Source organism: Varroa destructor, unplaced genomic scaffold, assembly GCF_002443255.2.
Source record: "Varroa destructor unplaced genomic scaffold, Vdes_3.0 BEIS01000001.1, whole genome shotgun sequence".
Lineage (NCBI taxonomy): Eukaryota > Metazoa > Arthropoda > Arachnida > Mesostigmata > Varroidae > Varroa > Varroa destructor.
The window spans coordinates 40,156,847-40,181,077 of NW_019211454.1; the positions used below are offsets into that span (position 1 = coordinate 40,156,847).

The 24,231-nt window shown below is 46.9% G+C and overlaps 1 protein-coding gene across 8 annotated transcripts in view; it reads left to right on the forward strand.

The window, feature by feature from the left end:
• Nucleotides 1-24,231, forward strand: part of LOC111247121 (protein O-mannosyl-transferase TMTC3-like) — a 196,258-nt gene that overhangs the window by 59,939 nt on the left and 112,088 nt on the right. Inside the window, exon 1 of one of the 8 annotated variants that reach the window (XM_086979369.1) lies at nt 12,679-12,737. The exons of the other annotated variants lie outside the window; for them this stretch is intronic. Within the exon in view, the coding sequence (XP_086835495.1) occupies nt 12,694-12,737 (44 nt within the window). The 5' untranslated portion in view covers nt 12,679-12,693. Of the gene's footprint in view, nt 1-12,678; nt 12,738-24,231 lie in introns of those variants that run through there. 8 annotated transcript variants of the gene reach the window in all.

Consider the following 24,231-nt stretch of genomic DNA (forward strand, 5'->3'; position numbering starts at 1 on the left):
TGCAGTGCGACTGCCTCAACTGGGAAACGTGTCTGTCCCATTCCTGTTTGTATTTATTCTTGTAAAGGGAGGCGAAACTATTCATTCAATGTAACAGCAGCAGTGTGCAATTAACGTTAGTTAATTACACACCGGCAAGTATTGTACCTACGTATAGTAATAGATCTCTGCCTAAGCCTCTTTTTCGCTTATATGAACTGTCGCCCTCGTTCTACGGCTTTCGTCAAATAGCGACGTTCGCTTAGCGGTAGACAGACGAAGGCTGTCGGCGGCTTTCATTCGTGTCTGTCTATACAGAAGTAAAGGGCAAAGTCAAACAATCAATATCCTTCACGTATCAACATGGAACGCGGCATCCGCAACAGCGCTGACGGGCATATTGTTCTTCCTTAATAATCATTGCGGCAGCGGCCGCGCCTGGGCGACTGTACTTTGGCGGCAGTAACAGTAGAAGTGGTAGCAGCAGCAGCAGCAGAGACTGGCCTCGGTGCTGTCGCCACAATACAGAGGCTTGTCCTGTTCTTGGTGCTGTTTCTGGATAGGACTCTTCAGTTTGCCTGCTTGAACCCCTGACCAGCCACCCTGCCGCCATCACAAACACTATCATCGTTCTTGGCTGCCGTCGACCGATTGTCTGACGTGCTCTGCACTGCGCGGCTTGCCTGCCTGCCTGCCTGCCTGTCTGCCTGTTCGTACAGCATCAAGGACGCAGACGAAGGCAACAGCCAGTGTTTTTCTCTTCAGAGTGAGTGTCTGCGGCCGAAGAGAGGGAGGGATTTGGATCTTCCCTGGCCCATGAGGAATTCTCAAGCTCCGACCTACCTAGAGCCTTTGACTTGCCAGGCGGGCTGCTAGCAGCCAACAAAGCAAATTCGTCGCAAGCTCTCCCTCTCCGTATGATCCCCATGCGCCACTAAGATGGATGTCTAACGCAGGGTGACTAGCCTACCGCCTGCCGGCCAGTCTGCAGACCTAGCCTGCCTGATCGTTGGTTCGTCTGCTAAGCTAGCAAGCAGATAGAAAGCTTGACTGGATAAATTGACCCGCAACGGCCTCCGTTGTAATATGGCGCCACCAGGACCTAGCTGGTTTATGAGACAGGATATGAGCACCAATATTCCCACCCGATGAACCCACTACTATGATTACCCAGCCTTCTTTGTCCTCCTCCTCTTTGACCCCTCATCTTTCTTGCTAACCTTCTCATATGTGCTCGTTTCTTTGCGGCAGCAGTCGTACTACGCCCGACCAACCTCCAATGAACCCTAAGGCAGGCCTGCTCCGAATGGATGTGCGAGGCTGCCTGCTTGAGTATGCGTTGGTCAGCGGGCGGTAACTAGTGGCTCCCGCCAGCGTCGCCTCCGCCTACAACCACCGTCGTCTGTACCAACGGCGGAAAGGCCCTAGGGAATCCACTATACAGCTGAGCCCTTTACTTCGCGAGTAGATCTGCAACACAGCCAATGCTCGTATCAACATCGGCTGTGTCTCGACGTATACCAGTTTCAGTGCTGCGTATACAGGCTTTGTTGGTGCTGCTGAAATCGTTCGACAGTACACTTTAGGCTGGGTCTAAAAGTACAGACAAAACTAATAGCAGCCTTTACATAGCCTGACCGCTCCGTGAGCGTCTTGTTCCAGCAGTCACACGCCGGCACACGCTCCCGAAGAACTTTTCCGTCTTCGAACCAAGGAAGCGTAAGCCCTTATACATATACAGGGAGAGGGAAAGAAAGAGAGAGAGAGAGAGAGAGAGAGAGAGAGAGAGAGAGAGAGAGGAGAAAGAGATACGGGTCACACAAAGTCTAAACCTGCTAGCCTCAATAAGTAAGCTAGAAAAGCAGAGTAACTTTTGCCATTAACGAGGGTAACGACGGTAACGACTTCTGGAAGAAGACTTAAAAAGTATATCGAAAAAAAGTGCGTAAATATGTGCGGGGTGTATGTGGGTACATGCACGATCAAAACGAAATACAATGGGGACTAATGTGGGAAAAACAAGGTGTGCCGTTTCGACAATTCGACTCCGGAATCAAAATAAGAATAGACCAGTAGTACTTCTCGGTTTCTTTGAAGCAAACGACGTTCTTGTTGAAGAAAAAGAACAAAAAATAAAAGGAGGAATCAGTTATAGCGAATACATTGTCTTCTCCGCCATCTCCTGTCGTTTCTAAAGGGGGGTTTCTATATATATATTCTAGGGATAAATATTACACTATCTCTGTTCTTACTGCTGTTCGACTTTAAAAAATGATGACAATTACTCGTACACATAACTATGATGTTATAGTGTATATACAATGCTCTCAACTTTTGTGTCTACAGCTTCTTATCGCAGAAGCACATGTATAGGTTAACAGTTGCAATAAAGGCCATATAACAGTACAAGTCGTCTATGCTATGGTTTGAAAGCGCAAACGAACTGAGTTAATAAAGCTTTGCATCTAGTCCCACCTAAACCGTCCATTTAAGTTCTTACTAAGTCCAAACCCGTGTTCGATAATTCAGTTTGTCTTAACCGTAATGCTACAACAGTATTTTATCAAGATCTCCTATAAAAAATATATATACATATATGTATATAAACCAGGTTAGACTCTGTAATGTCAAAGAGAATGATAAGTGTAAATGTTGATATATGATAATATAAATATATATATATATATATAACAATAAACACAAATAATAATCGACCTCGGTTGAAATAAGGATTGAAAAAGTTCAATAGACGGGTATCTTTTGGTTGGAGCTAATCAAATTCGATTCATTCTTAATCTTTTTTTTAATCTGTTTTTATGCTTGCGATTGCCCCTTCCGCTGATACATAGGCCGATGTCTAGCCACTAACGTGGCAACCCACATTGGCAAAGATTCTGACGCTACTATCAGAGCTATTCTAAACGTTCTTCTTCTGGCCACAACTTATCTCAGAAATTCTTGCTTGTCTGGCTGTGCCCCGTCGATGTGTGCCAGGACGATCGGAGTTGCCTTTCTACAGTGGAACGCGGAGTCGTTGACCCAGTTCGAGCAATGCTTTGATATCGCTTCTGTTTTCTCTGGCGCAGAGGGCGGCAGCGGCGAAGACAAGGCTCCGCTTAGATCGTTCTGCAGGCGAAACCTCGATGTTCGTCAACACTGGCTGCTGGATTATACGCGTAGAGCGTGGGACGCGGAAAGGGGGCGCTGCTGGCATTGCAGGAAGTAACCAATTTCCTCGCTGTTTGCTCTACCTCCATGACTCGGAGCCTCCGACCACGCACCGTAGCATTCGAAGCGTAATAGTGTGGCTGAGCCTATATCACACGATACCACCCAGCTGGCCAACCATTCTGATCCGGTACAGAACATACAGGCATGGTGAGCCAATTTGTGGAACAGTGGTGGCGCTAGTACTACATTGAATATTCGCCGGCCTACGTCACAGTTTGATGGATACCGAACCAGCCGGGTCCCTGTTCAATCTTTCAGCTGCTCTTTTTCCTTCTCTCGTTTGCTCTTCTTCTTTACCTCTGTTAGTGCTGTTTGCCACGGACCCGACAGAAGACTGCGACCAACCATCCACGGTTTCGCGGTATCGAGAGGAAGGTAAGCCGTACGGCGTCCAATGACGGTAGCTGTAATAGGCCGTAGCATCTACTTCATTTCACAGTACAATATATGCCAGTATTCGTGGTTAAAGCCAAAAACGGTAATGGCTAAAAATATTATATCAAATGTTGTGTAACGTACATATATAGCCTAAACTAACACTGCAGTTGATGTGCGTAGCCATCTTGAAGAAGGATTCCCATCTTCAAGTGTGTACACATTGGCGATTTCCGACTAAAGCTTTTTATGATGATATTACGGGGGAATGTTGTTTTAAATGATGTTACATTTTATTTTATAGCAGTATTACTTCGAGGTTGAAGTACGTAGATGAAAAACTGACGTCACAGAACTGGGAGTGTGCAAACTGGATACTTACCCTTAGCTATGAAACATGCTATGCCAATGCAGAGCCGGTCAGTGATCTTTGATGTTCATCTTGCTTTCATCGACTTATGCTGGAGCAAATGCCAATAGTTGTATTTCTATAGCCTCCCCGCAGATATTTTTCTCGACCCTTCGCTTACCCCCGCCATCGCTTTCAGTGCTGGCCGGATTTCGCTAAACCGCGTTCTTTTCTGGGAATCGGTTCGTTCTGATAACGCCGATGCAAGATATTCCCCAGACGCCGCCATCGCAGGCACAGCAGCTCTGCTTTCGCCTCCACTGCCACAGCTTTTGTCGGCCACACCTCGCTTGTCTTCCGCTGTCCGTTGGCTGGCCTGTTGAATATCAATACGCGCTGGAGTTGTACCGGCGATGGAAAGGAGCGTGGCGAGCGGCAAGAAGGGCCCAACGGTCATGCAAGGGACCAGCCTGGAATTGAGCGAGGCAGCAGTAAAAGGGGGTAAGCCAGAGGGGCGTGCTGTACAGATAGATACGTGCCGCGAGCGAGCGGCCTTCGTCCTTTTGGCCTTTTCGATTTCTCAGCCTGCTAGGACCTACGCCTTTCTGCTGGTTGCTTCCTGCAACCCAGATTTGACAGTGCCACCGGGCCCTCTTTCTTTCTCTTTTCTATATGGCTCATAGTGACTGCGTGGGCGTGCAGGCGAGGCTCATAGCCTCAGCTGGTCGCGGCCATCATTCGATTCGCTCTGTCTTTTCATAGTCGTCCCAAGCCGTACTCTCCTAGCCGCCTCGTTGACGAACGTCAAAACCTGAATCTGCGATTTCGTGTGGTTGCAGCATCACCGACCGCGGCCGTTGCCGCCTAATTCGCGTGAGTTTGGCCACGTCACAGCACTGACTGGTTCTCTTTTTGCGCGTTTGCTGACCCCCCGCTATTTTGGCTGGCTCACTCGCCAGCTGCTGTCACGCCACCGTAGCCGTTCTTCGGTGCCACTATATGAAGCTGGTGCATATGCAGATATCGTAGTTTCCTTCTTGCAGTCAGCGTCGACTACAACGACGACCTTTAATACGTCGTGTGTTCTGTCTGCTTGCCCTCTTTTCTGGCTCTGCCGACCTCGCCCGACGCCTAGTTCACGCTCAGTTGAGCTGTCCATACGCATCACATCCGTCGTTACGCCACGTCGTTGTTGTCGTCGCCAGCGTCCCCTGGCGTGGGCATATCCACTCGTAGCACGCGCACAGCTTTATAATTGTGATCAACTCATAATAGCAGCCTCGTCGAACCAATAGCAGCAGGCTAACGGGGTAGATACTTAAACCGAGACCTAAGATCAAACCAAGGCCTCGCCCGTGCTGTATTGTAAGTTGTTGTACATAGCGGGCTGGAGGCAAATAAAAGAGTAGACAATATCTATGTAGGGGTGCCAGCAGTTGAGTAGTTAGCTTCTAGCGAACCGAGCAGCATTAAGAAGTTCACAGACAAACGCACCCGTACCGCAGTACCGACCGGTATTGAACAGCGGCTGTTCCTTTCCTTCGTCGATAGTGCAAGCACCGTTGCACCGTTGCAGAAGCAGCAGCTGTTTTATAATTAATCACGTTCTATAATTGTTGTCTGTGGTGTAGAGTAGAGGAAGAGAAAAGTTGTATGATGGTTACCAGCGTTTTGCACAGACGGCCACATTCAGTTACTCCCACATATTGGAAAGCAGTGACGTTCTTATCCCGGGCTGGATGAACAGGCGGAGGGCTCAATACGTAGTGCGAGAATGACAACGATTGCACCTTACGTCCCACTGGAGCCAAGACTACATTTGAATTTCCTTCGTACGTGCGAGCACGGATCACCAGAAAATGCTATTGTCACCGTTACTATACTGGGTGTTAGGCATAATATCGGTCTCAAATTAATTGCCCGTCAGAGTACGTCAACGGAGAGAGACAGGCGTTGACCAAGATGGACAAATCGAGTCAACTGAAGTAGCCGGTAAGCGAAGACGAAATAGCTACGAGCTACGACATAGCTAAAGTTCAATTTCTGCGTGGAACTGCAGACGCGAATTGCACAATGATTAGAACAGGTACATTTTATGCACACATTCTGCTGCGTATATACGCGTATGTATATTGAATGTGAAAGGTACAATAACAAAATGGTTTGGTGACATTAGCTGCGATTAGTACAATGTTTCTAGAACGGGTAGCTAGGAGTTAGGACTCCCTTTAAAAGAACTTTTAATTCTGTATCGCATTCATTGTCGCTTTGGGGGATGCTATTGGCGTCGACTCGTTGTTACTGTTGTTTCTAGTGTTACCAATTCTGTTTGTGGGACGGGACGAGTGGGTCTGTGGGTGCCGACTCAATTGTCCCGTCCGTCGGCATCCTGACACCAAAGCTAAGTCCGATTTCTCTGGACGGCGCAATTCGACTTGGTTGCGCCCTTCTGCCCATTCGTCTCCGAGTTGTGATGCAAGAAACGAACTAGTTTTACTACCTTGAGAGCCAATTGGCTAATGTGCGATTCCTGTACCCTGCCCGATTCTTGCTGCCCCCCAGTCGCTGCTTGCGGAAGAGGCAGCACCAGAAGTTACTGCTCCTCGCCGACAAAAGGAAGCTGCTGTGGGGAGGACGCACATGGGAACGGATGGTTGCCAAAAGCGAAGCATGATAGACAGACCGACGGAGAAAGAGAGAGAGCGATGGTGATGGAGGCAAACGGGGTAGGACCATAAAAGGAAGAAGGGGCATTGGCTGGTTGTGTTAGAATTTTTTCGTCGTCACTGTTCTCTGCAAGACGCCAATGCTGTCGATAGTGGTAATGTCGTTGTTACTACTGATGTTGCTGCTGTTCTACAAAAATAATCGTTGCTACCGCAATCGTTGCTAGTAGCGGTAATCATGTGGTGGTAATATTCGTTTGTACGTTCGTTTATGGAACAAATTACCCGCTTGCAGTTCCCTTACGGTCGATGTTGTTGGTATTACCACTTGACATTGTACTTGCTATCTCGCTGTAGTTCCGTCACTGTGTTATCGTGGGTGTGTACGTGGATGGATGTTTGTGTGAAGTTGTTTTAAACAGAAATGTTGGGCAAACATTTACGCTGGTATTTATATTGCTATTCCTGCCGGTAACGCTACTGCTACTGCTAGTTCTTCATGCCATTCATTCAGACCTGTCAGTGGATAAAGCTGAACGGCATGCATACATAAGCTCTTGGGCAAAAACGAAGGTTCGTCGACTTTGTTACGTATCTCTCGGCTATAAGTCGCAACTGCTATACTTATATTATTCTACAGTCGACAACATTCTATTCTGTCTTATACATGAAAGCGTGCCAATAAAGCACGGCGTTATCTTCATTATAATTCATCAGAAGTTCGCGATTGCCTACCTTTGTTTGCCACTCGTCCCGAATATTTGGGGCTTCTGCGCGCCACTCTAATAATGTGTCGACGTAAAAATAGAATTTCCTTTGGGAGTGGAATCTCTTCGTACGTCTCGTTCGCCGCATTCGATATACCTGCACGTTAGTACGGACCAGCGATAATACAAAATACTGGACTGTATTACGAAAACGATACTGACGCCTTATGGGGATGACGGGGCGCTAGCTAAACACATAACGGACAGTGAGTTCGTGATTGGTACGGCCTTGAGTTGATTTATTTACGAATGAAATTCTCACCGGGCAGTCGAGGTTATATGGACACATTTCGCAAACTTATCATTGCCTTACTGCCTCACTGCAAAACAATACGCTTCGGTTTCTCTCACCTATGTGTGCACTATTTCCCATGTTCCATCATGAAGTCGGACGCGTATTGAAACACCTGAAGCATCTTCAAATGCCTGCTTGCTATGTATCATTTTGCGATACTAACGAAATAGAATCGGCAACTAATGGTAAAACATCTCATAATGGCGGAACATTACTATCACCATTACTAGCTGGGGCCGCAACGGCGTCGGCATAACCAGAAATCCCGCCCACATAGCCATTTAAGCATTGCGTTATTAACACGCTTAACAATGGCAGCCTATCCAAAACGAATGAGCCCATCATTGGCGCCAGTTTGGGCGCGAACGACGGCTATACTTCATCCGTTGACACGAACATATAGCAAAAAAGAGTGAGTAACATCTATGAAGCTGAAGAACTTAGCTGAACCATTGTTCAGCCAACTGAAAGTTAGCCAAGGACTGCTCTCAGGGTGGCGTCCACCAGCCATTCAACAGCTTATAAACCGTCCGTTATTTTTCTGTCGCCCGCCTGCTGTCCTACTCTGACAGCTCTGAGGACCTTTTCATTCCTGTCCCATAATCATAATTATAGCAATAAATATGAAAAAAGTAAACAGAGAGGAGGGGGGAGCATACAAAAAGGTAAAGCTGATGTAAATAGTAAATGACGCAGTCGTGAAGTGTAGCAACAGCACCAAGCGAGAGACGGACCGACAAGGATAATAAGAGAGAAAAAGCAACAGCAGGCAAGAATTAGCGTAAAAACGATCAGAACTCGGATCGCGCCTGCTACCAGCGGCTCAGGCTTATGCCAGGTACCCGCCCTTGTAGCCTCTATTGCCCATGCACCGGCATGCTAGCTTTAGCAAGGTCTCAGCTATATAAGCTTAATATAGACATCTTCTTCTCCACTGCACGCTAGCTTCCGAGTTGCACAGAGAATAGCTCAGTTCGCAGCCGTAGAACTGCATACACGTCGTAAAGCAACATGTATATTAAGGAAGTACCTTCATACTAGCGTTGCACCTATGGGCTTCTGTTCTTTGCCACTACTGGTGTTGCTACTAGAAGCCTCTGCATAGACAGTCCTTTCTTTATGTATGCCATTGTTGATAATATCGGTCAAGCTGGTCTGAGATTGGCAGAAGCAGAATAGAAAAATAATAGGTAAAATGTGTGCTTGCTTGCGCCTATGCGGCCGTCGGGGCATACATGTTTGTAACAAAGCTAAATGTACGGATTTACACAAGCTATTGCTGGCGCTACTGCTTTTACAGCTGCTGCTTGTGCTGCCGCCTCTTGTTAGGTAACTACTATCCTGTGCTTTATTTGTCGCTTGCTAGCATAGGGCTTTCTCAGTGTTCGTTTGGTAGAGCCCAAGCCGATAGATGTAGGTCTCCCCTTCGCACCTCATGCCTCTGTTATCCTTGCTGCTCCCAGAGGAGTCGCACCCGCTGCTACCGTTGCTGCAGGCGTATGGCAGAGAAGAACAGGTAAGATTACGAACATTAATTATTTTAACCTCCGTTCCGTCGGCCGCTGCTACTGCTGCTATCGCCAGCTTTTTTTCTTGCCAGGTCCTAGCTACCGCCGTCGTTCGTAGAGCAGACACAGTGGCTGGTAGGACATGTTGGTTGCGGTGAAGTGAGCTGTACACCGATCGCTGTTGGCGACGGTAGAAAATTATAATGGAAGCCGAAACAGACCACTTGGGCAGTCGGTCGTCGATTTTATCAACCGACCCCAATATCTGCCCCTCTCTTTCATTTCCTACTCCCTTTTGAGGAAGAAATGGTGACTAGCTACAGTGACTCAGCAGATCGACATCGCGAACAACTGTGGAATATCTATCATAGATGTAGACAAAATCGCTCTACAATCACTTCACTGGCTATTTGTCTGCGCACCTGCTGTGTAGCTACTCTGTAGGTGTACGCGTCATGGAAATAAATATCTGATCTAGCGCTTCTTAAATGGGATGGAAGAAAGAAGAGGCGATGCGGTATGTGTATCTGGCAGACATTCATTTAGGAGTCATGGGAAGGACAACAGTGTACCTACACGATAGTACGGAAGCAAAATTGAGTGATATACCATACAGAATATGCTGACTGTTGGCTTGACACAATTAAGCGCAAATCTTATTAGGCGCTTGCTAACATATAATAAGGAGCAGACATTATACAGTTTTAGCTTTTTGCTGCTCCAGGTTTATTATAGGAGCCTACCTTGCTGTAATAAATGTTTCACTAAAACTACCAAATTATTTACTTATAACAGTCTAATAAGCTAAAAATATTCTGACTGTTAGCCAAGGGCTATTTAAATATACATCGATTACCGTGAATAGCCCTAGAATAAGATAATGAAGAGAAGCCGTTGCAGTGCTTCTACGAACATCAGTTAACACAATTCACTTACTGCCGGATCATTTATCCCTGAAGCACCGTAAACGATAATTATTACTGTCAAAATAGGTACTAATGATTTATATATTAGAGTAAATCGTCCTTGCTATTTATGGTGTGTGCATGTTTGAGCGAGAAAAGAGCTATCCTTGTCTTAACTTAAGCAGGTACGTACAAGATCTATATGTACACATTGCTGTCCCTTTCAACTACTTATTGTCAAACAATTACAGAGCACCTGTACAGAAATACCCACGATCTTATCTAAGTAGACAAACGTCTGGCCAAAGCTTGATTCTATTCTCTTTCCCTTTTTTCATTGCAACTCCGAGTTTGATCTGGTGCGCGCACAAAGAGAGCAGTACGTTAACATTTATAGCCGCTTATCTATGCGGTCGGGACGCGTGGTGGCTGGCCGGGGGCCACGGAATGAAGGGTGTTAGTAATGGACATTCGTCGATGGAGTAATGGGAGCCGTGTTTGACGGGAACAGCAGTTTAGCTGCAGCAAAGTTCACTGCGGCAAGTTGACGGCCGTCTAGGAGCCGAGGAACTCCACTACTAAAATGTAACGGGGACTCTGCTGCCGAGAAAGGCTTTGAGGCAGGACATTAGAAAGGCTCTAATGCATATAGCCCATAAATTTAGTTAGCGTAGCGAACCGTTCAGGCAGTTCGTGGCCTTCCAAGAGCGAGAATTGCTGTAGATCCTCCTAGCTGCTTTCTCTCTCTCTCTCTCTCTCTCTCTCTCTCGGTTTCAATAGTAAGAGATAGTTCAGCCGTAGTTGCTCGGTACTTTTCCTGCTTTGTCTCGCCCCCATTCTCCGCTTACACTCTGATTCGGCTCATAGGAACTCTACGACTACTTCTATTACCACTAGCCCTACTAATAAAAGTTCGTAACTGCGCGCTCTATTATAACGGCACCTAATATTGCTTGACAGCTATGCCATGTTCGGTTAGTTGCTAGCTTCATCTACCTACAGCCAATACCATCTTGACGCACGTATAGTATGGCAGTTTGGTTGAGTTTTAGTGTGCAAAGAGCACTGGAGATGAGCGGCTGCGCTAAAAGCTGTCGCCTCCCAGCTGGCTAGCATTAGCGGTGCAACAGTGTTGAAGCTTACCGTGCTTCCATCCGGATCGTTCGTACGTTCCGTCCCTCCCTTTACAAACTCCTTTGTACATCTACTCCTGGGGTTTAGCCGCTCGCTCGCACCCTTCGTTTTTGCCCCATGTTCCGATTGGCAATTAACGTGACAGGAGCTGTTTATACAGCTACTGTTATACCTCCTGCTATGGCTTCTGCTGGCACGACTGCTGTCGTTGTTGCTACGGCGATTTGATGGACCTGCTGATGCCGTTACTGGCGTCACTGTCTCCGCTGCCATGCGTTGCCATTGTTGTTGGTGAGTTTACTTTCTCTTTTTCTGTTCCTCGAAGGGGTGCAAGTAGTTCTGTGTATGGAGAGATGAAACAGTTAGGTGATGCTGCGACTAGCGGCCGACGCACTGTGCAGCTACGTTGGATTATGATGTTCGGCTGAGGCCGTTACTTGCAGCTGCCGGCGAGGACGGCGTACCTCCAAACAGGGTTGGTCGGCGCGACACGCAGAAGGTGAGTGAGGGCAGATTTGTACGGTAGCAACAGTGGACCCATGTGAGCCGGCATGTACCATTGCCATTACTCATCTATGGAAATCTCGCTACCTTACTGGAGGAACTTGCTCCTTTTGACTATCTAGAAAGAGAAGGAATTCGGTCACAGGTGATGGCATTAAAAGAAACAAAGTTTTGTAGAGTCAATGGACCAGCAGCACCGACAACAGCAACCATAACAACAACGATAGTAGTAGGTACAACAGCCCCCGACGTATCCATAACAATAGCAGCGGCAAACGACTGCGACAAAGGGAACTTCTTCAGTAGGTTTGCTGGATAGGTTGGTGAGTGCTTAGCTTGCGCCTTCGTTTCAAACCTAAAGAGGCAGCGAAGGAACAACTCATGGAACTTCGCGCGACGCTGAGTTTCTAGCGGCTATCTTTGCTATTTCGCTCGGCTGTGCGACGGAGTGAAGCTTCTTCGCGCCCTCGGCGACAGGGCGATCATAGGAATGCCGTTGCTGCTGGAATGCCTGTAAGATTGTCTCTGTGCCATTGCAACATCATGACCATGGTGGGGGTTCCAGTAATGATAGTAGTAGAGGAGCAGAAAGAAAGGTGGCAATAAGTCGAAGCGCACTCTTACCTTCTGCCTACCGGCAGAAAATACAGCGCCAAAAAGAAGGAGAAGGAGTAAGTATGTAGCGGGGCTACGGCATCCTCCAAAAAATAAGTGAACATTCTCAACTTCACTACCAATAGCAAATCAGACAAGGACCCATAAGTTCAATGGTAACAACAGCGACTGGCTCTCGCTGGTACCGAAAAAAAAAAGAACCGAAGGCGAGTCCACGAGCGACTAAAGCCAAAGTGTCTAACGTACAGGAAAGAACAAGCGATGCCGAACGTATAGTATTTTTGCCACTATCGTGATTATTCGTCGTTACTGTTGCAGAAATACAAGGGCAGCAAAGTAGGAGCGGGTTCAAGGCACTTAAGTGAATGAGCAGGAATCTACAGGGGAGTGGAGACATTCCGCGTTCTTGGTAAGGTGACTCACGCACCAGTAGATACCCACGCACACATCCCAACCAAATCACGCACTCACATGGGACTCTTGTTCGATGCTTAATAGCAACAAAAAGCAGCAACCTCCGGAACGCTACCCCGAACGATAAAAAAAGGCCCTGGGATTCGTCTTCTAACAACTCGATCTCCTTCGCAGAGTATCCCCCCAATCCCAACTAGTATTTTCATGGATAGCTGCATGAAACATAGCTAGCTGGACTTGCGAGATCAAATGCCAAGGTAATCAAAGCATGATGCTATCACTCCATATAGATGGCCCTCTTTGATGTAGCAGCTGATTCGATTGTCGCCATTATATGAATTAGATCAACATTCATTTTGTAAAAATTCGTACTTCCTAGAATAATTTGAAGGACGTGATTTGATGAAATAGTTAGCTAAAAAAAAACACCAACAGTAGAAGAATGAGTAGTCTAACATGTGCCTTTATCTTGCCTACGCGATAGTAACTCGTTATTTATCCCTAACCTGGTAGACACGACTGCCCCTGTTCGATGACGCGACATTACAGCGTACGCTGGCTAAGAATCCTGACTGGCCGTTCTTGTTTGCCTCGAAAGTTAAGAATCTGTTTGCAGAAGTCTACAACTTGTTTTACCTTTTTAGAAATGCGAATCACTCGTATTGATCTGACTGTCCTGAGTCTTCCTAGTGACGCTGGTATGCTCTAAGAGCGGATAGTAACATCAATGACAATGACCCAAGGGTAACGCTAAATGTACCGCCACTTCTCTAGGAAGAGTGTGTGTTAACGACTCTGAAGAAAAGCCCTCGAAGAACCAAGTTATGGGAACCCTCATGGCGAGGACGAAGACGAGGGCTCACAAAATTGTGGGACGATGGTGGGCCCTTCCGGAGGCGGGAAGAAGCAGCAGCACAAGCAGAAACGCGAATATGCACGGCGAGCCACGTCAGGGAAGGCTGGATAAGAGTGTTAGTTTGGGTTCTTTCTCTATCTGTGCCAGCTCATAATACCGGCGGGAGCCACCTAGAGAGTGGCGTGGTGGAGGTGCTGTTCTCTTCTGTGGTGATGGTTCTGTCATGGCTGACGCCCGATGTGCATAGCCATGAAGAAAGGGGCCGAGAGCGGGAACAAGCTATGTCTAAGAGTGAACGGGAGAACAGATAGGTGGGGGATGCACACGGATGAAAGTGAAGACGAACAAGGAGGAAGACAGAAGGAAAACAGAGGTTGGTTTGAGCCGACGGCTAGAACGAGGAAAAGCCACTGCCTAGATGAAGGAGCATCGAACGAGACGAGCAAAAGGCCAAGTAGTCTACGGGGTGTCTGCGGATGGCAGTGGAGATGATGGATGAAGCGAGGTTAGGCTTGGCCTAAGAACCCCCATCAATCCACTTTTGCTTTCGCCCGCCCTCCGAGAGCTTGGCCCGAGACGGGGGTGGGGAAATAACCACGCCCTGTCCTTTGGCCTCGTTATATGCCTATGCGGCCCGTGCTAACGGTACGGCAAAGGCGGGCCCAATAGTGCTACCTAGAGAGTTCTTTAAGACGACATAGTGTCCCATCGAACGTCCACACATACTTCTCGTGTGATTTTCATAAGAAGCCGAGGGAGGCCAGCCAATGGATGCACAATGGCAAACGAACGCAAACGAGGTCGTGTCCTATTTGTTTCTCTCGAAGAACGTCTCCCTACTGTCGTGTCCCTTGGCACTCGATGAAACACTCCCACCAGTTCTACAACTACGTGTACCATCGCTCGTGGATAACTGCTTGGATGGCTAAACGACTGGCTAGCACGCTTGAGCCTCACTGGTGAGCTCGATTCTCTAAGCGGACTTGTGCTGAAAGACAACAAGCAGTTGAGCGAATTTGGCGTACAGTTCAGGCCATTTTGATCGATGGTAGTCGCACGCGCCCTCGTCGTGACGAATCGAACCGCTCAATCTCACCTCTGCTTCTCAGCCGTCATTGCTCTCTCTCTCTCTCTCTCTCTCCGTCTCCTCGACAATAAAACCATCGTTTCCGCTGGGGAAACACTCTGAAATTGCGCCTGCCTGCGCTTGCTTTTCGTTTCCAGTTTGCTTGCCGCCCGTACGTTATGCATGCCCCATAGCAGGCATTTCCTGTCCCACCCTATCGAAGCTAGCGAGTTCGTACAACGTGGAATAGTCCACGCGCACGTTCACAGCCGCCACCTACCCTTAGTCTGTACCTCCCAAATCACGATCTCGAATCTGTAGCGTTAAGCGATCTGACACTTTAATCTCAACCAACTATCGAAGTCAGCCAGCCACCGATTGCACCAACATGAGCAAAAAACCCGCCCATGTCGTTTGCACGGCCATGCCATTTCGAATCACATCAGCTTGTTAACGAACTGTACGACGTTATGTGTGCAGGGCATACGGCGCATGTCATTTAAACTAAGACATTGCTGCTGTGTTTTAGCTATAGTCATACCCCGTTGTTGTGTGGTAGCCGAAACAGACATGGGGGAGCAGCAAACCGCAACAGCTCTAGCAGGCTGCTGCCTCCGCCACCCTGTCTGCTGCTCCCGAAAGCGTAAATTTAAAATACATATTTCTACTTGGTTTGAGTTGAACGCGAACGCCAGCAGATCCGTTAGATACAGATCAGTGATTTCTTTGGTTCGATTGGTACAGGCCACCGTCCATACAGGACTCGCCTTTGTTTGTAGATCCCCAACACTTTGTTATCTCGTACCTCTACGGAGCGCATCAGGCCATTATAAATGCTACTTTCATATTTGATGCTCTACATGTGTACGATATTAGATGATAAAATCATTATTTTTCAGACAGATTTCATTATTGTCAGACAACAAACGGTTGTTTCGACCCTCGGTGGAACTCAGATAAGCAGACCACGTAAGTCGGAAGAACGGAGAATATTTGTGTTATCAAGTAATGTCCAGTATGTTTATTGAAAAGCGTCTATGATAAAATGGGTACAATATGTTCCTGTCCATAATCTCAGTAGCCACTCACTGTTTTTACTACAAGCCAAACGAACGTACTATTTATTGCAGTATCAGTAATAATTTGCCTAACATCTTAATTGTCATCGCCTCCAAAATGGTGGTGCATCTAAAAATTGTGGCTGAGGGTTAAGATAAAGTTCACCTTGCTAGTAAGTCCAATTGCACAAGGGTAAGCCCTTTCATCTCCGAAAAAAAAAGGGAAAGCGGAAATTAAGCCCGGGTCACGCTGTTCGTTCAAACCTGCCCTTAAAAAACTGTCAAGACAATTGTAAGTCAACATCGGTTTCCTCTATAGGAACACGCCCGGCTGACTCGAGTCCCACACGTTGCGTATGTTCGTTGACTTGAGTTTACTAAGTAGGCAAAAATATTGCTTTCTTTGAAATTATGTGCTGTTTAGTCACTTCGTTTACTACACAAGATCACGCATTGGCAACATGTAAGAGGCGTTACGAATTTTGCATAACTCCTATAAGTCGGCTTCTGGCCATCAGTTCTACGTTCGGCTTGGTGGGGCAAACACAAAGAACGTGTAACTCTGAAGGCATATTATATTTTAAGCATGGCATTAAGACCACTAACTTCCACGCTCAAATAAATTTAGTGAAAAAATTATATGAAATCAAGTCATTTCCGCTGTTAAGGAGCGTAAGGAGGTTTGCTTCGTAGTAATAAAACAGTGTCTCCGATACGCCGTGAGACACAGAATCCGTAAACGACCTAATGAACTAATTCATTCGTAGCATTGACAACCACACAGTAATTAACTGCTACACTGAGGTAGGTGCCAGACAGTCGGTACGATGGCAAGCAATGTGACCTAGCAGGATAGACAATAGACCAATCTTTGCTGCATCGCTAAAGTTTTTCTTTTTTTTTTTTCTTTTTCTATAATTATCTTTACTAATTCTGCTTATACCCATTGCGTTGATCTCACCTTGTGTTCGTCCAAGGCGTTTATTTGTACCATAACGCATCGTATCAACAACTACTACTTTCGTTGGTAGACAGCGTAGTTCTTTCCAATGACGAAAGAGACAGGGAAGAAAATGCAATAGTAATAATAATTACAATGATGAAACTAGACCATTCAACGAATTATAGCGACAGCGACAACGAGGACGCGGCAGTGGCGGGCGTCAGCGATCCTGACAGCGAATCGACAGAACTTTATTGTATAGCTTAATACTTAGCACGGACCGTAGACGAAAGGATCAATAGTAAACGAGTGAATGTAGTATGTGCACCCACGTCATCGACGGTATCATATGTTTCAACTGTCAAACACATCTGTTCCAAAAGAGTGTCACGAAAGTGGGTGGGTGGATAAACGGGCGAGCGAGAGATAGAACTTGCTTGCTGGGTGGCTAGCCAATTCCCGACCCATCCAGATATCAGGCTGATCGGCCCGACAGAGGCGCTCCTCACTGCTGTCTGATGATACAATACTTCATTATGGCGGGCGTACACCCAACCCCATCCTCGCTACACAGCCACTTATAATACACACACAAAAACATTGGGGAATACATACGCTGGCGTTATCATGGGGTCATGAACGTTTATATATATATATAACATCGAGTCAGAAAAAGAAAAGGTACACACAATGGCGGTGATATGGAGCTTATCAAACAATGGTTTAGAGAAGGAGTCGAATTTACAATAACTGTATGCCGATGGGATGCATAGGGCGATGGTAACGACAACAGCAGCGCATACGATATCAAATGAGAGCTTTAATCGAATAATTACATGGTTTTTTTCTGCCATAGTTTACTTCGAGCGGGGTTGCTTAGCGTTGCTACTATGTTAGAGATAGCAGCACAAAAAAATGTTTATATTTGACTTTTTTTTACCAACCAAGACTAAATGTAGTTGCATGTTACCTTCGCAGGTTAGTACGTGCACTCTGCATCAAGTGGGCAAGCGTGCGCATTTAGCTCAGCTGTATGGTCAACTTGTGTTAACAGAGAATCGAGCAAACGGTTGTACCCCCTAAGGGAGCTTTATAGGACATACTATCTCATTGCGCATGCATGAACTTCTCAAGACGAAGACGTAACTAAACATGAACATGGAGGTTGTCGCGTAGGTGATTCACATGATGCAGAAAAGCATTAAGCAGCGAAAGATACTTAAGGATCCAGTTATTGACAGAAGGTACGATGTTCGTGCGGCGCCACCTGCTGAGCCGCCCGTTCAGTGTTATGAGAAATTTTGTCTCAGGCCGACCTTTTCTTGTTCTTCGAAAGAAGCTGATCGGGCGCCTTAACTGAAACAGAATTGCCCAGTTAGGTCACCTTGATTGGATATGAAATGCAAAATGACCTTATTTAAATCCACGAACATTTGCATTTCTCTTCGGATTAATAACATAACGTTGTGCTCGCATTATAATATTCCTTGTTACAGTAGCGGAAACAGGGGTCTTTTAGTTCGCCTGCAGTTGATTGGCACATTCACACAGGTGCCTATTCATGTATCATGAACGAACAAGTGGCGGCCGGCTGCTTAGGTTTGCTGCCTTGCCAACTAAGTACCATAGTAAGGCTTTGGTATGTTGTGAAAGCAATTTAACGCTTCTCTCTGTAGGTGCTCTAGGGACGCATTGTTGGAGCGTCTGCGTTAGCCTCGGATGGCGGCAGCCACCATGGCTGCTGACGATACCATGGTGGTAGAATACAACCGCTCTGATGAAGGTCGAGACGAGATCATCCTACCTCTGACCTCTGATCCCGCTCGTGTAGGACCTCAGTGAAAACGAAGCAGGCAGGAACTTAGGGGTGATGGCGCAGGAAGCAGACCAATAGCTCGAAACCCTGACGAGAGACGGGAAACGAGACGGTACAGCGCTTGAGTCGACTATGAATCGACTTCGCTCGAGCTGGCCTGGTCGTCAAATCGTCCAAGCCCGTCCATCCGACGGGAGTACGGGCTTCAGCGTCTCAGACGGAACGTCAGAGTTGGCTTTAGTGGCTGAGGCAGTGGCGCGGCTGCAGCCGTGTTGGCTAATTGGCCGGAGCCCTCTGGGAATAGAGAGAGATGGGGGAAGGGGCGACGATATAGGAATAGGAAGATGTGAAACGACGAGGGAGTGACTGAGAAAGGTCGTTGCGGGTAGTTGCTGCTGCTACAGCCGTACGTAGCAACGAGTGAGGGGCCGCTAACCAGGTCGTTCATATCAGCCTGCGAGCCTGCCGACGAACTGACAGGGCAGCTAGCCCAGTTGACCTTACAGGGGTGGAGGCACGCCGGGAGACGAGCAGGCCAGTATTCTGGTCTGCGCTTCTATTGTAAGCGGACAGCTAGCCGCTGACTCATCCAGATACCAGACGTCTAATAGGGTTAGCCTGGGTGACGGTTATTGTTTCTATCCATCCAACAATAATCGAGTGACGTCAGAAGGGACACAAGATAATAACTTAGCTTTTTACTATAGCGAAAAGACAGACAGAAGACTAGACATCTATACGAGTATAAGTAAAGAAGCTGTACTATCAGGGCTATTTGGGCGGATTTGATAGGGTAAGGGAATATAAAGCTTAACCATTTCATGAAACGAGCGCTCGTCGTCATCAACGATGAATTAAAATGGGTGGAAGAGAATACATTGAAAAGCAAATTATGGTGATTTGAAAAAGGAGCTTTGTAACAGAACGACACGTCGTCTGTAGGTTGTTCTTGAAACCTTATCATTTTGAAGTGAATACACATACTCCGAATAATGTAATAAGCCCTGGCGAGCTCTTGGGTAACCGTCTTGATGAACTAGATAGTTACCAAGATTTTACAAAGGGGGTCCATCAGGTATGTCCTATGAGCTAGCTAAACTATGAGCTTCTTATCAGTCTCTACAATTTCGACGCTTACTGTTTGAGATAGCCAACCAATTTACCACTAAATGCTCAAGTGCTCCGTAAAGTCTATGTCGATATTGTGAGAGCCATTGATAAATGAAAATTAAGTTTTACCGTAATGTCGCTTTACGAACAAGCATATTCGACTAATTAACATCTATTATTTATCACTGCTTTGCCAGTACCTCGTGAATACAATGTAGATGACACCGAAAAGGAGTGAGCGTTTGCATATGTGGAGTATTGGCCTGCCTAGTCAGCCACCCGTACATTCATAAAAGTAGCATACGTCCATAGACCAGCAGAAGACCAAGCAACAAACTATACCGGTGTGCATATGCACACAGATGGGATTTTGTACGAAAATCACTTTTGTTAATCCTAGGATACTCTACATTCTTGCTAGATAGATGGAGGGGTAGCGGTTTGCCCAGAATCGTCAGCAGCAGATACCGTGCAATTCAGTCGACTCAAAAGAAACGCAGCCATGCCTGTTCGTATGGTACACTAACAGCTATCGATACGCTACTTTCAAGTTAATTGATTGTGCTCCAAACGTCAGCCTATCGAGGATCGGTAGCTGGGGCTAGATGGGTCGCAGGACGTGGTTTACCCACACTTCGCGAACTGTTTCAAGGATAGCTCGTATTGGTGCCACCACGACCACTCCGTATCGCCAGATCGTTGTAGCAGTCAAGCGTGGCTTGTCTGCTTGGTACAATCGTCAACCCGTGTGGTTCGACCTATTTGTTCCTTGCTGTACTGTGTACTGCCTCCATAGTTGGCCGCCGAATCTAACTGCGTGTTATAGATGCATGCAGCGGTCGCCATTGAATAATACGTCAAATACAAGAACGAAAACGACTGAGACCTCGCTTTATTGGGGTCGAAGTCTTATCGTATCGACTGACAAAAAGTCAGGCAGATACAATATAAGAGAGAGGAAAAGAAAACAACTCCTTGTAAGACACAAAGTTTCAAAGAGCAATACCACAATTGGCTAAAAGCTACTGATTGGAGCCCAGCGTAGCCCTACTGAAGCTACATACATATATATGTAGGTTCAGTAACTTCGTCGACAGGCGGATATTTATTGATTCGGTCGTGATGAGGAACGGATAAGTTAACCTATTTGCGTAAGTGAAATCTGGAAGAGAAAAGATCGGAAGGTTTACTGAATCCCACAGTATCTACGAAGAGCAAGAAGTTAACAGCCGTGCCTCCGCAGACATGAGACGTAATGAAATGTATTGATCATCCAGGTCCTATTAGTGTACGTAGCATTGTGCGAAACACTAAGTGAAAATAACGTTTATTTGCAAGCAACGGTAACGGTAACAAAGCAGTATTGCATATTATAGTATAGATGCATTCTGCCACTAACAGTCAAATCTTAAGCCTAGATGAAGGTAGTAAAAGGCAAACCCTGAAATTGAATTCTTTTATCACTGATCCAACTAAATGTTTGCTTTGCAGGTTCCTATTTTGCTCTATCATAATGTCAAAATACGGTCGCGATAATGAACTTGATACTTCCTATATAATTGTAGGAACATAGGTAGAGTCATTGTTGCATAAATTGAAAAATATTCTGGCAACGTAGATGATCAGCGAATACTTACTATTCTCTCACACTTGAGCTGTGTAATGCTCTGTATGTGTTCGATTGAATAATCCTGTTGGAATGAAGCCGAGTAGCGTGTCTGAGGCTACTAGAGAAAAGGTAGCAGGGGCAAAGGTAATTGATTTTTAAACCAACCCCACCTGGGTTCCTATTACGCCGAACTCCTTGTGAGGTCCCTTGAACGACCCAAAACCCCCAACCAGTTCGACGCTGCTTTTGGCTCGTTGTCGGAGAACTTCGTTTCTTTTTCGCCTTACCATGTTAGATTACCTGGGCCCCATCCCCTTTGCTGTCGGCCGTCTTTCCAACCGTCCATTTTGCGCAATTGTATATATATATATATATATATATATATAGTCTCCAGAACGAGGACGCGGCGGCTGTCTTCCTAAATAGGTTCGCGTCTTTGACCCTGTGGGCCGTTGCTAACGCCACTGGGCCCGCCATCAGTACCGTCGACCTGGTACTCAGGTGCTTCCGGAGACAGACACTTCGCTACCTTTGAAGTGAGGAGAACCACTACCTAACCAGCGTTCGTTTCGTCCCGTCCGACTCGTCCATCTCATCTTAAGATCCAAAGTGCTTCACGTATGTAGAGTCTAAGACGATGGGGCTTTAAGCAAATCGGTAGGTGTTAGGAGAACGCTATGGAGAACGGTCCTTCCCTTGTGTAATGTGAAGCTAGGACAAGTCTCGGACTATGCTGAAGAGTGGCGAGCTGCTGAGAGACCAGGACAACTCTCGTCCCTCAAATGTGAAAAGAACCACCGCACAAGGCAGCGACCACATGTGTGTTTCGAGTGCAGCTGACAGCACCGAAAGCCGAGAAGCGCTCAGATCGGTGGATGAGAGAGAGAGAGAGAGATAAAGGAACGGAGAGGAGTAAGAGGCAGCGGACGTAAAGAATCTCTCTCTGTCCTTCTTCCTCTGTATTTCGATGCTTGCGAAGGAGGAGGCGGAGCAGACGAAGACCATGGGGCTCTAGGACTAGGAAACAGCCAGACGTCGCCTGGCTGGCGATGACAGAAGCTACAAATAATTACGATTATTATATTTAATGAATAGGCGACTCAATCGTAATCCGAGCAGATTTGCTTTGAGTGCACGACGGGACCGCGATAGGCGGAGTAAACCGCCAACCGGGAGGTTGGCGTTTGCGATCGTGCTTCAAATGCGCTAGCTTATATGGTACTAGCTATACAGCACGATTTTGTAATGGGGCTCGTGGTACGGGAAGTAGGATAGAGGCGTGGGCGCTAAGACTAGGATTAGATCTCGAGGGGGACAAGGAACGAACCCCAGAGAAGCACGGAAATGTGAGGACAAGCTGAGCAAACGGGAAGAGCTGTTCCTTCTCGGACAGCAGGCCAGTACGGGATAAGTAGTAGGGTGCAGTGGAGCGAGGGTGGCCGTGGCTGCTCGGTGGACACAACGGCCCACTGCCTCGCTAGAGAAGACTGTCCTCGAGATATATTGCAACAGTCCAAAGTTGTCCCACTGTTGTCAAGCCCCTTGTTTTTCAGGGGCTATTTTGTGGTAGTTCGTTAGGTGTTCGTGCTTTCTTCGAACTTAGCGAACACTACTACCACTCAATGCGAAAAAAGAAGAATCTCAGTTCCTGTCTACAAACAGGAATGGACAAACAGCTGAGTGCCAACCTTCTTGTACTGAAAAACATAGTCGTAGTTTATATCCGTATACGTAATATAGAATATAGACTTTATCGAAAAGCCGAGGGTAGTCAGGACAAGCGTGCGCGCAAGGAGGTCAACACGGGAAGGGTTAGGAAGCATCTCCACGACGTAATGTTGCAAAGAACAGATCTTGCATGAGTGTGTGCCGATTAAATGGAGCGGAGACAGTTTTGCGTCAGCCAGCTACAGTCGACCAAGCGGCTCACGTCCCAAATGCTTCGAGTTCGTGAAGAAAGTTATTTCTAGATTCGTAATACTGAAAGAGGCGGGGCGAGAAAACAAATATTCAATACACATCCTAGGTCAAGTTGACAATCCGTCCCGCTGAAGTCAGTGGTTGCGACAGCGTCCTTGTCGAGGGGACGTTTCTCAACTATATATTCTCATGACAGTTCTTGTTGATGACGTGCCACTGTTAGGTTGCCGACCTCTTGCGAGAGGCGATTCGTAAACTTCTTTATCTTTTTCTCGATAGCTATTGAGCTACCGTAGCCCGTTCATATTCTTATTCCAGATACGCTTTTTTAGCGCCCCGGTGGTGGAGCTACATTGAGCAGAACTTGCTTTTAAGTCAAGCCTGTTTCTCTGCTTGAAGGATCGGCGTCATGGCGGAGCAGCTACAGTGCGGTGGCTGGGTAGCCGAGTCGTAAAAGTCCGCTCAGTCTTAGGTGAACGGGACAGAAGCCCATTCTTTTGCGACAAAAACATACGTGTACTACGCATGCAGAGATAAACACACAGGCGTATTGTTCTCCACGTCTTGCTGCTTCCTCGCCTTCTACTACTCTTTTTGCCTTGAGTTCTTGGTCAGTGAACCGAACGAATTATACGTCGCAATGGGCAGCTCTGCCTCCGATAGTCAGTCCCTATCGCTAGCAGTGCAAGATGCCATACTCTCTCTTGCACTAACACCACATGAATCATGAATTATGTACCATCCCTTACCGGATGCCCGGACGACACCTTAGGTTTTCTTCTGCATTCGCCCTCCTCCATTGCCATTATTGCCGGTCTCTGACAACTGGCCGGTCCAGCTAGCAGTACTTGTCGGCTGCCCTAGGTTCCTATTCGGTTTAGAACACGTACCGAGGACCAAGTGATTCTTTTTCTCTCTCTTCCCGTTTGCCTCTCGATTAACGTTGAACACAATAGGGCAGTTTGACATCCTTTGCGCGATACGGCGTCCATCGTTTCCTCCAAGGGCTTCGCTGCTTCCACACAGCCCTGTTACAGAACAGCCTTGTCCTAATTTGAACAACTGTGACGACTTATTAAGGGTTGTTCATTAACAACTAACCGCTAGATGT